Raw genomic sequence first — 17,996 nt, 5'->3', positions numbered from 1 at the left:
TGACAGTGCTGAGATCGAGAACTCATTACAGGCACAGTGGCCTAAAGGTCAGTTCATCAGCTGTCAAGAGTCTGGAGGCGGGACCGCCGCGTGCGCAGGCGCAGATCGGCTTGCGACGTCGCGCTGTAGACGTCGCACTGCTGAGTGTCCTTTACGGCAGGCGTCTGCGTCTCCCCGAAGCCGCCGGTCGTGCTCTGCACCGAGGCAGCGGACAAGGGCACTTTTCTGGTGCGGTAGGCGCTACTGTGTCTGCACAGCCAGGGAGCTCCGCAAGGAGGTCTCCTTGACAAATTTCCTTTCGCTGTGGGTGGCCCGGGTCCTGGGCGTGTGCTCCCTCTTTCCAGGCCCCTTCACCCCACAACTGTGTCCCCCGCCGGCCTTCCTCGTCAACTCCGCCTCGAGCCGGACTGCCTTGGCCTTCTTCCTACCCTGACGTCCCGCCTCTCTTTGGTTTTTGTTCAGACAGGGTTTCTTGTGTAGCCTTGGCTGTCCTGGAGCTCACTCAGTAGTCAAATGCTGAGATTAGCTCCCATGCCAGGTTGTATCCCGTTTCTTACCCGGGTCCTCCAGTGATTTCGGCCCTCATCCTCCTGAGCCCTTTGCATTCGTGTTGTGTGCCAGGGTCTCCGTCCCCACACATGCCCTAACTGCTATTCTCATTGCCATATTGGAACTCACTGCTCGCGTGTGTGTGTGTATGTGTTTGTGTGTTATGTGGGCCAACCCTGGAATTAGAGTTACAGGCAGCTGTAGGTTGTCATAGAGATACTGAGACTCTTCTCAAAATCTCGAAGACTTTTTCTAATCTTCTGAGAGTTCCACCCTTGAACTCTTACTCTCAGGTTTCTTTCCAAGTTCCCAATGTGGGCTCCAGTGCTTACAAAGAGCTGGTTTCCCCCATTTGCCTGTAACTTGCACAGTAAAAGCTGAAAGAAAGGGAAGAAACTTTGTAAATTAAATTCACCACTGGATTTATGCATGCAGGGTGATGTGTACTGTGCTTGCATTCCAGTCTTCAGCAGTTTTGTCATTTGGGATTATTGTCTCTGTCAGCATTACTATGTATTTTCTATTTAGTCTTTTTTCTAAGTGTGTATCATAGTCTACTGAGCACCAGAATCTTCTCTCTCTCTCTCTCTCTCTCTCTCTCTCTCTCTCTCTCTCTCTCTCTCTCTCTCTCTCTCTCTCTCTTTCTCACCCTCTCTCTCTCTGGTTTTGGAGACGGGGTTTCTCTGTGTAGCTTTGGAGCCTGTCCTAGATAGAAATCATTCTGTAGACCAGGCTGGTCTTGAACTCATGGAGATCTGCCTGCCTCTGCCTCCCAAGTGCTGGAATTAAAGGTGCGATACCACCGCCGGCTTGAATTTACCCATTTCCTACCCATTTAAGTTGTTTGAAATTTCCTGTTTGTTTTTTATTATTTTTATTTATTTATTTTTAGCAATTGCCTAAAACCTCAGATTTTGCTGTGAAAAGCAAAATCTAATAAGGAAGACATACAAATAGTTTGTTACAGAAATGAACCAAGTACTTTTTAAATTTAATTGTTAGTTATGTGTGGGCATGTGAGTATAGCTGCCCTTTGTGGCCAGAGGCATCACATCCCCCTGAATCTGGATTGTGAACCACCCACCTTGGTTGCTGAGACTCAAACTTGAATCCTCTGCTAGAACAGCATGCATTCTCCTACAGACCTACAGACCACTTCTATGAAAGAAGAAACACTAGATTCAAGAGAGCTTCCGAAAGGAAGCTTTGTCTAGGTTGGGATGGAAAGACTATAGGACAATGTAAAGAAATAATGTGTGCCTGCACATCTTTTTGTTTTCCATTTTCTTGGTTGTTGGGTTTTTTGTCTTGGACTTTTTTGTTGTTTGGTTGTTTTCTTCTCTTGAGCCAAAACAGTTTTTTTCACCCTAGACTATATATGTATATACATACATATTTAACTTTAGTTTTCTTTTCCATGAGTTTTGTAAAAGCCCCGTAATTATTCAGCTGGGAGAACTTGTCTAATAAAGTTTAGTAATTCCATCACTTGGAAGGTTGGAGGCAGGAAAATGAGGAAATCAAGGCCTTCCTTGGCTACAATAGTGACTTGAAGGCAGCCTGGTTAAGTATAAAGTTTGGTGAGAAGATATTTGGGGACTAGGACTTCACAAATGAACTGTCTGGTCTTGTCCTGCCGCAGCGCCAGCCCCAAATAACACACAGAGACTCTGTATTTGATATTATGCTATTGGCCAGGTACTACTTTCTTATCGGCTAGCTCTGCCTTAGTTATTAACCCATTTGTGTTAATCTATGTATGTCCACGTGTTCTTAGCGGGAGCTGGCTGCCGCATACTGTTCTCTCCAGACTCTCCATCTTGACCCTCCTAACTACTTCCTATTTCCTCCTTGTCTCCTAGTCCCTCCTATCTTCCTTTCCTATTGGCCAACAGTGCTTTATTATTAACCAGTATGAGAAACATATACAGAATGACATCTCCCATCAGAACTGTCTTGTTTTTGTTGTTGCTTTGTTTTGTTTTTTGTTTTCTTGGTGGGTGGTTCCAGACAGGTTTCTCTGTATTTTGGAGCCTGTCTTAAAACTGGCACTAGCTCTGTAGACCAGGCTGGCCTCGAACTCACAGAGATCCGAATGCCTCTGCTTCCCAAGTGCTGGGATTAGAAGTATTCGCCACCAACGCCCTGCTGAACTGTCTTGTTTTTTCTAGAAACATCTCATTTTATCCCACCCTTATTTTCTTTATCTTCTTTTATAGCTATGCCTTTCCTTGATGTGCAGAAAAAGCTAGGCATTAGCCTAGATCGTCATTTCACATTCCAGAGTGTTGAACAGCCCTACAAAATTCCCGCTCGGTGCCATGCTTTTGAAAAAGAATGGATAGAATGTTCGCATGGAATTGGTGCTACCCGGGCTAAAAAAGAGTGCAAGATAGAGTATGATGATTTCAAGGAATGTTATCTTCGATTCAAAACGGTCAGTAAATAATGGATATGGGAGCTAAATTACTTCCCTCCCCTTTCCCCCTTTCTTTTTCTTTTCTCTTTTTCTTTCTTTTCTTTTCTTTTTTTTTTTTTTTTTTTTTTTTTTGGTCATGTGTTAGATAAGCGCTCTATCCCTGAACTACATCTAGTCCCTTGGGCCATCTGCAATGTTTTCAGTTGGTCTTTGGGCGGTGGCTTGCTCACAGGTAGTTAAATGATAAGGCTTTTGTAATGAGGAGGGCCTGTTCTTCCCTAGTGTCTTCCTCTTCTCCTCTGCCTGTAGTCAGAGTTGCACACGTATTTAGGCCTTAGATTTTCAGTAGTTTGTAAAGCAAAGATTGCCCACTAGATTTGATTGGTTGTTCCTGAAAAGTTTTGGATGCAGCTGGAGAGATGTCTCGTGGCTCATTGATTAATAAGAACACTGGCAGCTCTTCCAGAGGACCTCGGTTCCAGTCCCAGCACTCACATGGCCACTCCCAACTATATAATCCCATTTCCAGTAGATCAGACACCAGGTGGCCTCCACCAGCACCTGGCACACTTGTGGTGCACAAACATACATGTAGGCAAAACACCCATACATACACATAACATAAAATATATATTTTTTAATTTAAAAAGAAAAATTTGGGGTGGAATTTCACAGTCATTGAGCCCTCCTTGGAGAAGCTCTCAAACTCTGTAGATTTAGAGCAATGAACTGATGCAATCAACTGGATGTATTTCTGAAGAAGGTGGAGGCATCCATTAATAACATTTTGTAGGCTAACTTGACCAAAGGTTCAGGGAGGAAAAGGTCTTAGCTGAATGAATTTGTAACACGTGGGTTGTAATCTTGGAGAAAGCTTTGACTTTAGATCATCACTTTGCCTATTTCTATGTTACAGGTATATCAAGTAGAATTTATTTATTTTGACTATTTATTATTTTGAGACAGGGTCTCATTGTGTAGCTCTGGCTGGCCTGGAACTCACTATGTAGACCAAGCTAGTCTCAAACACAGACATCTGCCTTCCTCTACCTCCAGAGTGTTGGGATTAAAAGTGTGCACCTCTATGCCTGGCTGAAATTTTTTTATCTCCAAGTTCATCTAGGCAATCTAGATTTTTGTTAAATTTACAACCAAGTTATCTGGATCAAAAACTTTCAGTAATTGAAGGGTGTGGTGGCATTTGTTTGTTTATTTTGTGTTCTTCAGCCTTGCAGGTGCTGGAATTAACAGGCATGAGCCTCAATGCGCAATTGTCTTTAAATATCTTTAAGACATTTTAGCATGTACAAATGCATTGATTTGTGTGTATGCATGTGTGTTCATTGTGTGGGTGAATGCATTTTCATGGTAGGTATATGGTGGAGGTCAGAGGAATTGAAGGTCTTCAGGCTTGCATCGTGTCTGAGCTAGCTCCCAAGCTCACAAATGTATCTCTTAACAGTATTGTAATTACCTTTTTTTTTTATACATACTGAGATTATCTTATTATGTATATTAGAAATCTTGAGTCTGTCTTGTTGTTACATGCCTTTAATCCCAGCACTCAGACAGAGGCAGGTGAATCTCTGTATTCGAAGCCAGCTTAGTCTGCAGAGTAAGTTCAAAGACAGCAGGGTTATACAGAGAAACCCTGTCTTGAAAAACCAAAAGAGAAAGAAAGGAATCTATTAAAAAATTGAGAGTTGATTTCTAGTTTGTTCTTTTCTTTGTTTTTCAGTTCTTTTGGGGGGGGCGCGGCGCGGGAGGGGGGGTTGAGACAGGGTTTCTCTGTGTAACAACTCTAGCTATCCTGGAAGAGTCTAACGCTGTAGATTCATGCCACCACCGCCTGGCTTTTCAGTTCTTTAAAGATTAATTTAGTGGGCTGGAGGATTGGCTCAGCAGTTAAGAGCACTTGCTGCCCTTGTGGAGGATTAAATTCAATTACCAGCACCTGTCAGACAGTTTACAACTCCCTATCCCTCAGTTCTCACCTCTATGGGCATACAGGCACATCTATACTCACACACAAATACACATAGATAAATAATAAAACCTTCTTGTAAACTTCGACTGGGGCAGCATTTACATAGCATTGAGCTCATGCCTCAGCACAGGAAGTTTATTTTGTGTGTGTTTTGTTGGTTTCTTTAATCATAAAATAATTATTTTAATGGTGTATTTGAAGTAATTTTAAACATCTGATCAATAAGATTACACAAATGTGGGAGCACGCTGCACTTTACAAAAGTAAAGCTAAGCATTTAAATACAAAACAACTTTGGGTATAGATTTCTTGTTAAGTAACCTTATTTGTTTTGGTTTTTTGAGACAGGTTTCTCTGTATTACTCTGGAGCCTGTCCTGGAACTAAATCTGTTGACCAGGCTGGCTTCAAACTCTGAAATCCGACTGCTTCTACTTCCCGAATGTTGGGACTTAAGGCCTGTGCCACCAAAGCCTGGCGTTAAGTTACTTTTTTAACATATACATAATTTATGGTATTTTACATAACTTGCTAAAACAAAAACTGTGACCAGTTAAACTTTTGTAACAGTATAGAATATGGCCATAACAAACCCTGTGGGAAGAACAGGATGGAGAGTGATATACTAAAGCTGTTTCCCCTTCCTCTAGCATTTTCCTTTATCTTCTTGGAGGGTGTGGCATTTGTTTGATATTGTGATTTCAATTCCACTATGTTTTTTAAAGGGGAGAATGCAAACACAGTCCACTATTATTTTTTTATCAGTTATAATCTATACAGGTAGGTTTTAAAATTGGGGGGGGGTGCTTTAAATATTAGCTTCCTCCTCAGAGTGGTACATAACATGTTGCTCACATTTAGAGCCACATCCCAAGGGCAAGACACTGAAAGCACCACTAAATGGACAATCCAAAGGGTGTCCTAGAATGTTCTTGCCAGCAGTTGAAAAGTACTAGATGCTTAAAACAGGGTAAATGGGAGATTCTTTACAAAAGAAAGAACTCTATCTTGAAAATTAAAATAATACAAAAACAAACTGTCCTCTTTTGAAATATTGTAACTAAATGTTGCCAAGTTTTCTTCTTTGGTTGACCAATAATTTTTTTCCCATCACCAAAACAAAGACCAGCTTTGGCATGCCATGTACAGCCACCCTCCTTAGCCATACAGTAGCACACACATCTGTTTTATAATGCCAGTGCCATTTTCATTTAGGAATTTTAATTTTTTCTTTTTTTTTTTTTTTTTTTTTTTTTTTTGAGACAAGGTCTCTCTGTGTAGCTATGTCTGCCCTGGAACTTGGCTATGTAAAACAGGCTGGTTTAGAACTCACAGAGACCTACCTGCTTCTGCCTCCTGAGGGCTAGAGTTAAAGGCATGTGCCAGCCTGCCCAGCTAGGAATTTTAAAAAACAAACAGAACAAAAGACAGAAGTCAACTCTATGTCACAGGACCTCATGCATGAAAATATTCCCGAGTCTAACAGTGAAACTGAACTGTAGCTTTTCCTCCAGCCCTCACTTTCTGGGCTTTCCTATTTTCCTATTTCCCTTTACTCAGTGCTTTTTTTTTTTTTTTTTTTTTTTTTCTTGACAGATGAAGCGCCTGAATGAAATCAAACGACAGCGGGATAAGCTGATCAAAGAGGGGAAATACACCCCTCCACCTCACTTTGTGGGCGAGGGGGAGCCCAGGCCTTGAGCAGAGCAGCTGGAGGCTGCTTTTCATGCTGTTTTCCCCTGGGAAGACAGTTTCACGAAAGCGTCTTCATCAAGTATATAAAATAAAGAATTTAAAGAATTACTCCCTCTCATTTGTTTGTTTTCTCATGTGTCATGCTTTTCAGTGAGGAAAGGTCATCCAAGCTGCCTCTCCTAATTAACACCTGAATTGCTGAGGCTGAAAACCGGAGGAGGCAAGGCAGTAAAGCATCTGAGTGCAATTTGTACAAGGCTCATTTTTATCATCACACCTCCTTTGATAGCAGTGTTAGGAGTTCACAGGTTAGCAGTGAAGGCTGCTGTTCACAGGCCGGCTGTTCAAGCTTATTTCTTTTTAATATAATTTTTTAAATTTGAAACAAGCTTGTTTTAAATATCAATCCCAGTTCCTGCACCCTCCTGTCCTCCCCTCAAGCTTATTTCAATGCACAACAATGTTGCTAGTCTTCAGAAAAACATCTTGAGATTTGGGAACATCATTTGAGGAACCGCTGGCAATCCTGTGTCCAAATTTCCTTTTTGAGAAATAGCAACACTGGATGTTCCCATGCCTGTGTCACAAATTCATTGTATCCTCATATAACCTTAATTCAAACCCCAACAGTTGATGGGGGTGGTAGAGTTTGAGGCAGGATCTTACTGTAGCCCAGGTGTCCTCTCTGAGCCTCCTGAGTACTGGGATTATAGACAGCCACAATGCCATACTCACAGTTTTGTTTCACGAAATAGGGTTAAGTGTATTCTTGTTTTGCCTGCATGAATGTCTGTGTGAAGGGTCAAATCTTGGGAATTAACACAGTTGTGAAGCTGGGCATTGGTGGCACATGCCTTTAATCCCAGCACTTGTGAGGCAGAAGCAGGCAGATCTCTTGAGTTTGAGGCCAGACTGGTCTATAGAGCTAGTTCCAGGACAGGCTCCAAGGTAATTCAGAGAAACCCTGTCTCAACCCCACCCCACCCCCCAAAAAAAAGAGTTGTGAGCTGCCATCTGGATGCTGGAAATTGAACTCGGGTCCTCTGGAAGATCAGTCAGTGCTCTTACCCCTGAACCATCTCTCCAGCCCCGAGACAGGTTCTCTTTGTGGTCCTGGCTGTCCACAAATTATTTTTTAATAGCTTCTTTTTTTGTTTGTTTTCGAGACAGGGTTTCTCTGTATTGCTTTGGAGCCTGTCCTGGAAATAGCTCTGTAGACCAGGATGGACTCAAACTCACAGAGATCCGCCTGCCTCTGCCTCCTGAGTTCCGAGACTAAAGGTGTGCTCCACCAATGCTAGGCTTATTAGCTTCTTTTAATTGCATTTTATTTATTTTGTCTGTATGGGGGGCATGATCAGAGAGCAGCTTGCATTGATTGGCTCTCTCCTTCCAGTATATGGGTTCCAGACATCAATCTCAGGTCTTCAGGCTTGATGGCAAGCACCTTTTATTTACCCACTGAGCCATTTCACTGTCAATATGTTTTTGTTTTTTGCTTTGTTTTGTTTTGTTTTTCTGTGCATTTAGAGATGCCTGAAAGCCTGGTGGTGCTGAACACCTTCAATCCCTGCACTCAGAGGGCAGAAGCAGGTAGATGTCTTATAAATTCAAGGCTTGGTCTACAAATCAAGTTCCAGTACAGCCAAGGCTACACAAAGAAACCCTATTTCCAAAATAAATTTAGGTGGTGTTTGTGGATCACACCTTTAATCCCAGCATTTGGGAGGCAAAGGCAGGTGGACCTTTGAGTTCAAGGCCACCCTGATCTACAAATTGAGTTCCAGGACAGGTAGGACTGTTACACAGATAAACTGTCTAAAACAACAACAACAAAAATGTTAAAAGTTAATGCTAAAGAATAATATTTTTTGAAACAACTTTCTTTTTGAGACAGTCTCTATGTGGTCCTGCTGCCCTTGCTCTGTAGACCAGACTGATCTTAAACTGAAGGATACACCTACTTGTGCCCTCTGAGCACTGGGATTAAAGGCCTGCACCACCAAGCCTAGTTCCTACAGACCACCCAGGTTCATTTCCCAGGCTCACATGGCGACTCACAGCCATCTCTAACTCCAGGAAATCCAGTACCCTGTTCTTGAGTCACCACTGGCCATGCACACAAGCAAAACACACACATGAAATTAAATCATTTTAAAATTAAGAACTTCAGACTGAGGGATGTTTTGTGGATTTGTCTGTTCTGTGGACTTAGGTGTATACCTGAGTGTGTGCCAGGTGAATGTAATGTCACCAATACTTACTACATGCCTACCATGCCTACTTTTCTGGTGTGCTAGGAATCAAACCCAGTATTACTTTTTTTTTTTTTTATTACATCTCATTTTTGTATGTTTTGCCTGCATGTATGTATGTGTACTACATGAGTGCCTGGTGCCCTACTAGGTCAGAAGAGGTCATTGGATCCCCTAAAAGTGGAGTTATGGATGGTTGTGAACCATGATATAGGTGCTGAGAATGAACCCAGGTCCAACTGCTCTTAACCTCTGAGCCTTTTCCCTAAGCCCCCAAACCAGCACTTGCATATTAGGTAGATACTACCAACTGTTCCCTGCTGTTTTGTTTTTGTCTTTGAGACGGTATCACTGGACCAGGCTGACCTTGAATTCACAATGATCCTCCTGCCTGAGCATACCAAATGCTGGGATTATGAGAATAAGCCTCCACAGGCTAGAGAGATGGCTAATCAATTAAGAGCACTGGCTGCTCTTCCAGAGGACCCAGGTTCAATTCCCAGCATCCACATGGTAGCTCACAACTCCAGTTCTGGGGGATCTGAAATCTTTACACATTAAAAAAATATGTATGTATGTATGACTCACCATACCCATTAGCCATCCTTCTGCTCCCCCCCCCCTTTTTTTTTTTTTTTTTTTTTTTAGAAAATTACAGTTGTGAGGCTGGAGAGATGGCTCAGCAGTAAAGACATTTGCTGCTCCTACAGAGGACCTGGATTTGGTTCTAAGCACCCACATCCAGCTGTTCATAACTTCCTGTAGCTCCAATCCAGAAGATTTCATACCTTCTTCTAGCCTTTATTGGCACACACACACACACACACACACACACACACACACACACACACACACACTCAAGCTCAAATATTTAAAAAAAAAATATTTAAAAAAAAATGGGTTGGTGAGAGGGTTCAGCCACCCAAGTCCCCACGTGAAGCATTCAGATTTGACCATCCTTGGGTCACATCATCACCCCTTGCCTACAGGCTGTATAATAACCACCCTGCTTTAATTGGGGTCCAGTCCCTGATCTTTGGGACTGGAGAACCCACGTGGGAGTTGCTTTGTTTAAATATACCTGTTCTTTGGCTTTTTCACTTCAGCTTGATTTGGCTTACTGTGTTCTGGCTTACTGTGTTGGTGGGGAAACCTATTATTGTGATATAGAAAACCTATTACTTAGAAACAGTAGATAAAGAGTATATTTACGGGTACATATGCTGTGGAACAATCCTTCTGTACACTGTGAGTATATATTACTTCCATTTGTTAATAAAAAGCTGAACAGGCAGGAAAGCCAAACTAAGGATGATGGGAGGAAGGGTATGGGAGTTGAGAGAAATTCCAGCCAGCCACCCAGGAAGCAGGATGTGTAGAAAATGAGGTAACAAGCCATAAACCACATGGGAAAGCATAGATAAGAAATATGAGTTAATTTAAATATAAGAGTTACCTATTAACAAACCTGAACTATCAGTGGAGCATTTATAATTCATATTCAGCCTCTGAGTTGGTTATTTGGGAGAAGGTGGTCTGGACAGGAAAACTCCACCTACACACATACATGGTTCTGGCACTTAGGTAGAAGGACACAGATTTCCAACGTAGCAAGGTGCTGTTCAGAAGGGGAAAGACAGGGTGGCACATGCCTTTACTGGGGTACTTGCGAGGCAGACAATAGGAGGATCTCTGTGAGTCTATGAGTTCCAAGCCAGCCTAATCTACGTAGAGTTTCAAGCCATCCAGGGTTACATAGTGAGACCCTGTCTCAAAATAAGTAAACAAAGCAAACAAACAAAAATTATAAACCAGATTGTACATTGTGGTACATGCTAGTAATCCCAACACTTAGGAAGCTGAGGCAGGAGGATCTGAAATTCAATCCAACCTGAGCTACACATTGAGACTCTGCCTCAAAAAATAAGTAAAACAAAACAAATGGAAAGTGGAAAACTACAAAACAATGGTGGAAAGCAATTAAAGAACACCAAAACAAGTGGAAAGTTGTTTGTGGAACCAAAAAAAAGTGAAAAACATAATGGTGGTGCACTCTTTTAATCCCAACACTGGAAAGGCAGAGACAGGCAGATCTCTGGGTTTATGGCCAGCCTGAACTACATAGTGAGTTCTAGTACAGCCAGGGCTACATAGAGAAACTGTGTTATTAAATAATAATAATAATAAAGAAGAAATGGTAATATTCCCCCCACAGAGTGTTATGAACGGTTTTCCTGCCAGCCGGTCTGGTCCCTCTGCAGCGCCAGCCCCAAATAACACACTGAGACATTGTATTCGATATAATTCAGTAGGCCAGTTACTAGTTTTTTATCGGATGGCTTTGTCTTAAATATTAACCCATTTCTATTAGTCTAAATATTTCCACATGGTCTCATCTTACCAGAAAGAGGGGCTGGCATTCTGCTCTCTCTGGTCTCTACATCTTGACTCTCCTTACTACTTCCTCTCTCCTCCTAGTCTCCTAGTCCCGCCTGTCTTGCTTTCCAATTGGCCAACAGTGCTTTATTCATTAACCAATATGAGAAACATATTGAATGACATCTCCCATCAACTGTATAACCTGAGCTGGCTCCAAATCCAAATCCTCCTCCCTCCACCACTCAAGGACTGGGACCCCAGGCCTGTTCCACTGTGCCTGGGTAAAGGTTTTGAAGTGTTCAGCCCAGTTTCTGCCTCTGGAAAGACAGAACAGACAAGCTTTTCTGGAGTCCTCCTGCTCAGTGCAGCTGAAATCTGACCATTATATGTAAATGAAACAAGCAGACTCAACAAGAAAAGAGCTGCTGGGTACTTTAGGATCAAAGAATGACACAGGGATGTTTCTTGAGTGTTCTTTTTGCCTCATATATGTCAGAATTGATATTGGAGAGACAAGAAACCCAAAACTGCCAATAATGGTGACAAATGAAAGTCCTGAGGAAAACCTGCTTCCTTAGTTAAAGGCCCAGGGAAGGTTCTAGAGAGACAGGTAATGTTTAGACAGTGCCATCTTGACCCCAGTCCCACCCTTACCACCTGGCCATAAAATTTTTAAAATATTTTAAAATAAAGAAATATGGATGGGCCAGTGAGACGTCTCAGAAAGTAAAGGTTTATGCTATACAAACATGGCAGCCTGAGTTCAATCTTCAGAATCCATGTAAAGGTGAAAGGACAGAACCAGATCTACAATATTGGCTTTGAACTCCACAAGCTTGTCACTCACACATACACACAGATGGACACACACACACACACACACAGACACATATACATATACATACACACAGATACATACATACACACATACAGATACAGACACACACACACAGATACAGACACACACACACAGCTACAGACACATACACACAGATACATACACATATACACATACACAGATACAGACATATACACACTCACACAGATACATACATATACACACACACATACACAGACACACACAGATACATACACATATACACACATACTCACAGATGCACATACACACAGATACATACACATATACACATACACAGTTACAGACATATACACACTCACACAGATACATACATACACACACACACATACACAGGCACACACACAGATACAGACATACATACACACACAGACATATATATATACACACACATTCACAGGCACACACACAGACACACACATACATATGCACACACGTATACACAGAGACATACATATATACATACACAAACACACACATACACATACATACACACAGACACATACACAGACACACACATGCTTACATAGACACATACATATGTACACAAATACATACACATACATACACACATATACACATACACAAGCACACACAGAGATAGACACACATACACAGGCACACACAGAGATACACACAGACATACACAGGCACACACACACACAGTGGTGCTGGAGAGAAGACCCATCATCAGGCTCCCTCAAAGAGGATCCTAATCCAGTTCCTACCACCCGGGTCAGAGAGCTCACAACTAACTATAACTCCAACACAGGCATGTCCAATGCCTCTGGTCTCCTCAGGAAATCGTGTGCAGATTTCCATACATAGACACATGCATAATTAAAAATTATAAAACATTAGCAAAAGCCAGGCTAGATGTGGTGGCACATGCTTGTAAATCCAGCACTTGGGAAGGGGAGGCACAAGGAGAGAGTTTAAGATCATCCTTGGCTACATAGAAAATTCAAAGCCTCAAAGCCAGCCTGAGCTACCTGAAACCCTAACTCAAAAGACAATAATAATAATAATAATAATAATAATAATAATAATAATAATAATTTATAAGCCAGGTAGTGGTGGTACACACCTTTAATCCCAGCACTCAGGAAGCAGAGGCAGGCAGATATCTGAGTTTGAGGCCAGCTTGAACTACAGAGTGAGTTCAAGGACAGTCAGTGCTGCAAGAGAAACCTTATCTTGAAAAACCAAAAGTAAAATAAATAAATACAAATAAATCCATTATAAACACCAACACAAAAATGACACCAATATTACAATAATTAGAAAAAGATTTTTAAATGCTAACCATAAAAATGCTTCACTATCTGTAGCCCATGTTGCCACCATAGGCCACATGGATGCCCAGGGTCTAGGCCACTTTGTGGTCATGTGAATGTCCAGGAGTCATTTTGTCACCAGGGCCGTGCTGATCTGAGTGGCCTGTATTGTCACCAGGGCCATGGTGTTGTCCAGACCGAGTTGCTGCCAAGGGCCATGTCTGGGTCCATAACTCTACAGCAGCCAGGATCTGAGTTGATGTCTGTGGCCCCTGTTACCATTGAGAGTATGGTCAGTCACCTGAGACCATGGTGTCTGAGAGCCATGCTGCTACCAGGACCATACTGATCTGGGTGTCCTGTGCTGCCAGTAGGGCCATGGTGACACCAGCTTCTGGGCTACTGCCAAGGATTATGTCTGGGTCCATGATCCTGCTGTGTCTGGGGTCTTATGTTGATGTCCATGACTCATGTTACCATGGGGGTCATAGGAACCAAGTTGTTGAAATCTGAGGGCCATGCTGAGCTGGTCTTGCCCCTCACTATTGTGGGATAATCATTTGTACACTGTGAAGATGTCTTTGCTAGGACACCTTCTGATTGGTTTAATAAAGAGCTGAATGGCCAATAGCTAGGCAGAAGAGGATAGGCTGGATTTCCAGGAAGAGAGAGGAACTTGGGATGAATCTAGGCTCGCAAGAGATGCCAGCAAGACACAGAGAGAGTCGGACATACAGAATGAAAGAGAGGTAAAAGGCCATGTGGCAAGCATAGATTAATAGAAAACAGGTTAATGAACTAGTTAGGAACAAGCCTAAGCTAAAGGCCAAGCTCTCATAATTAATAATGAGTCTCTGTGTCATTATTTGGGAGCTGGCAGTCCCCAAGAGAAAGTCCAGCAACACCTCACTGGCCTGCCCCTTGATGAATACTGCACCAAATCTATGAACTGCTGGAGCACATGAAGGGGATGAACCTACAGATGCAAAATTACAGGATCCTTGCTTCAAAACAGGACAACAGGATATCCAAGAGAAGCCCCAGTGACAGCCCATTATTAATGGTGTAGCAGAAGCCAGAGACCTTGAAACAGACCACAATGAGACAGCAGGAAGAGGGCCTCGCTTGAATTTCTTGAAACCCCAAAGTGACATACTTCCTCCAACAAGTCCACACCTACTTCAACAAGGGCACATTCCCTACTAGTGCCATTCCCTAATGACCAAGCATTGAAACATAGGAGCCTATGGAGGCCTTTCCTGATCTAACCACCACATTCCACTCTCTGGCCCCCAGAGGGGACTTCAAAAGTCCCCATAGTTCATCACAGTCTCGACAATGTTTAAAAGTCTAAAGTTCCAAGTCTTTTTTGAAATTCATGAAATCTCTTAATTGTAATCCCCTACAAAATCAGAATCAAAGAGCAGATCACATAATTCCAACATACAATGGCACAGAATACATGTTACCATTCCAAAACATATGGAAGGGAGTATAATGAGGAATTACTGGATCAAAGCAAGACTGAAAACCAGTTGGGCAAACTCTAAACTCTACTATATCTCCACATCTGATGTCAAAACACTCTTCAGATCTCTAATTCCTTTTGGCTTTGTTGACATAGCAAGCTCCAGATTAGGCTATTCAGTGAGACTCTGTCTCAAACACTAGAAGCTACTTTTGATGGCACATCTGAAATCCCAGCAATAGGTGGGAGGGGAGAAATAGAATTTCCCAGGTGGTTGTGGACTGGTTAGTCAGGTACATACATTGAAGAAACGAGAGCTATCCTGTCTCAATGAAATGAAAGGCAAGAACCAATTTACCAATTTTAACATGGTATGGGCCTGCTCCCCAAATCTGTCTCTCACATATTCATAATTAAGTAACTAAAACAGAAACTTCTAATGAGCTGGGTTGACCAAACAGACACAGAGCAAGCACATCTCTTCCAAAGTTGAAGGTTTGCAAAGTTGAAAGAAAACGCTGGATCTCACTGTGGTGTGGAGTTTATTGCTGGCTCTGGGTTCCTTAAGCACCTGAGGAATCTTTATCCATCACACAATGCAGAAATGAGTGAAGAGTCTAAGTGTCAGTGAGAAGATGGCTGGAGAGTTTTTGGAAACTCTGGATAAACTGGTTGAGAAAGAAAAGTAGTTGCCAGAGCATTTTGAACATGAGTGAGAATTCTCTGTTCTGGAAATGTGCTTATGGGCTTCCATAAGGAGGCAACATCCGTGCCAAGTTTGCAGGGTGTTTAAAGACAGTTTGCTTGTCTTGCTAGAGGTGGGCTACAGGCTATAAGCTGAGATCTTTTCAAGTCTTTCTGACACAGTGAGAGCCCAGGGCCTTATATACACCCTATCTATCAGTGGATTGCAGGAATGCTAAGAAGCCAAAACAGGCCCCTAATCCCAGCACTTGGAGGCAGAGGTAGGTTAAAGGCCAACCTGCTCTACATAGTTAGTTACAGGTCAGCTAGGGCTACACTGTGAGACCCTGTCTAAAAAAAAAAAAAAAAAAAAAAAAAAAAAAAAAAAAAGGCAAAGGCAAAGCTGACTCAGTTTCTTGTCTAAGATGACCTCCTAAGTTGCTATGCCAGTGAGATAGAGAAGTACCTTTGGGGGTGTGCTGGTTAGCTTGTGTCAGATTGACACAAACCTAAACACCTACACATCACGTATCTGGAAGGAGAGAATCTTTATTTCTTTATTTTTGGTTTTTCAAGATAGAGTTTCTCTGTGTAGGTTTGGCTGTCCTGGAACTCAATCTGTAGACCAGGCTGGCCTCAAACTCAGAAATCTGTCTGCCTCTGATTTCCAAGTGCTGGGATTAAAGGTTCCAGGACAGCCATGAACACACAGAGAAACCCTGTTTTGAAAAAAACATAGAAAAGAAAGAAGCATGCTATTACTGCATGACTTAGGAACTGCACTCCTTGGCCTCTGTCCCAGATAAAGGAAAGAAGCTAACCACAAAAACATGCATGTGGCAGTCCATAGAGACTTTATTTATAATAACCCAAACCTGAAAACAAATGTCCTACAACTAGGTGAATAGATAAACAAAATGTGTTGGTATATTCATATCACATTAAAGTGTTAAACTTGAGCCCTTCCCTAAAAGATGTGCACATATCCTGACTCCTGGGAATGTGGCCTTATTTGGACAAAGAGTCTTTGTGTTAAATGGCTTTTTTAATATAAAGTGTGTGTGTGTGTGTGTGTGTGTGTGTGTGTGTGTGTGTGTGTGTGTGTGTCCACAAAAGCCAGGAGAGGTCAGATCCCCTGGAGCTGGAACTCCAGGTGGCTATGAGCTCCCTGACATAGGTGTTGAGATCTGAACTCTGGGAGAGTCATAAGCACTTTTAACCAGCTGAGCCAATTGAGCTAGATCTCCAGCCCCATGTTAAATATCTTGGCATGAGATATTGCTGGATTATCTGAGTGGTCACTAAGTTCAATGGCAAATGTTTGTAAAAGACATAGGAAATGGAACTAGAGATGGGGCTCACTGGTAGAGGGTTTGCCTAGCATAGTGGTTCTCAACCTATGGGTCTCAACCCTCTTGGGAGTTAAATGACTCTTTCACAGGAGTCACAAATCAGATATCCTACATATGAAATATTTACATTATGATTCATAATACTATCAAAGTTACAATTATGAAGTAGCAATTAAATAATACTATGGTTGGGGGTCACCACAACATGAGGAACTGTATTAAAGGGTTATTGAGGTTTAACAAGGATCAGGAGACACAGATAGGCCCAATAGATGTTATTCAGGGAGAAATAACTCACAACATAGACAGATGAACATCAGCAGGTTTCTGGTCCCAAGGATGCCTCGGGATGTTCTCCTGTCCCTGTGCTGCAAGCAAGAGAGCTCCAGGAGCCCCTTCCTCAGACTTAGTTCCCCCCAGGTAACATCTGTCCCTGTCCCCACCCCCAATGGGTGTGGTCTGTGCCACAGGTTCAGATAAAGTGAATATCTCACTACAATTCCCCTTTTAGTCTAAAGAAAAAATTTAGGCTTGATACAAAACTATGTACAAAACAATGAAAAACAAGTGTGCTCTAAGAAAAGGAAAATCGAGAACATACAAACTTAAGACCTACATATCTAGTCCTAGCAAAACAGGGTTTATAATAGAGATGTCCTAGGCTGGAAAGCTTAAGTCTAGTACCTAATATGTCTAAATAGAAAAAGAGAATAATAGTTGTGATAGTTTAATCTTCAACCTCATCAAAGACCTGAGAAGGAAAATAACAATACTAGGGTAGACAGGAAGTGTGGATGGGCAACTTCCACATGATGCAGTGACGACAGAAACAGCAGGCTACCTGGACAGTCACCCAAGGTCTCACAGTAGCGTTGGTACAGCCAGTTTTGGCTACGGCCAAGAGTACCTGACACATCACCACAAAAGCAAGGAGGTAGGAAGTCTGTCTTACTCTGACTTGGCATGGTTCAGCAGTCTTCTGAGTTTGTCTCCTGCAAGCACACAGGACCCCATGTCCAAATCAGTGGTCAAGGTGGGGGCAGTTCTTTGCCCAA

The 17,996-nt window shown here is 42.3% G+C and overlaps 1 protein-coding gene across 2 annotated transcripts; it reads left to right on the top strand.

Annotated features, from left to right (window-relative positions):
• The first annotated feature begins 123 nt into the window (after nt 1–123).
• On the top strand, nt 124–6,749 carry Ndufs5 (NADH:ubiquinone oxidoreductase subunit S5). Of its 2 annotated transcripts, none has more exons than XM_051188728.1 (3): nt 124–233; nt 2,769–2,986; nt 6,551–6,747. In XM_051188728.1, exons 2-3 carry the CDS (start codon nt 2,771–2,773, stop codon nt 6,653–6,655), a joined length of 321 nt encoding a protein of 106 aa, XP_051044685.1. In that variant the 5' UTR covers nt 124–233; nt 2,769–2,770; the 3' UTR covers nt 6,656–6,747. The 2 variants fall into 2 exon arrangements, with proteins under 2 accessions (XP_051044685.1, XP_051044686.1); XM_051188729.1 differs by having other exon boundaries at nt 146–228; nt 6,551–6,749.
• The last annotated feature ends 11,247 nt before the right edge of the window (nt 6,750–17,996 follow it).

Source organism: Phodopus roborovskii, unplaced genomic scaffold (genome assembly GCF_943737965.1).
Source record: "Phodopus roborovskii unplaced genomic scaffold, PHOROB, whole genome shotgun sequence".
Classification (NCBI taxonomy): domain Eukaryota; kingdom Metazoa; phylum Chordata; class Mammalia; order Rodentia; family Cricetidae; genus Phodopus; species Phodopus roborovskii.
The sequence above is the reverse complement of the archived record's forward strand: the minus strand, read 5'-3'. Positions and strand labels throughout refer to the sequence as shown.

Coding starts and splice junctions, on each gene's coding strand:
- Ndufs5 (XM_051188729.1), top strand. CDS start 2,771: ATGCCTTTCCTTGATGTGCAGAAAAAGCTAGGCATTAGCCTAGATCGT. Junction 2,987..6,550: donor GTTATCTTCGATTCAAAACG/GTCAGTAAATAA, acceptor TTTTCTTGACAG/ATGAAGCGCCTGAATGAAAT.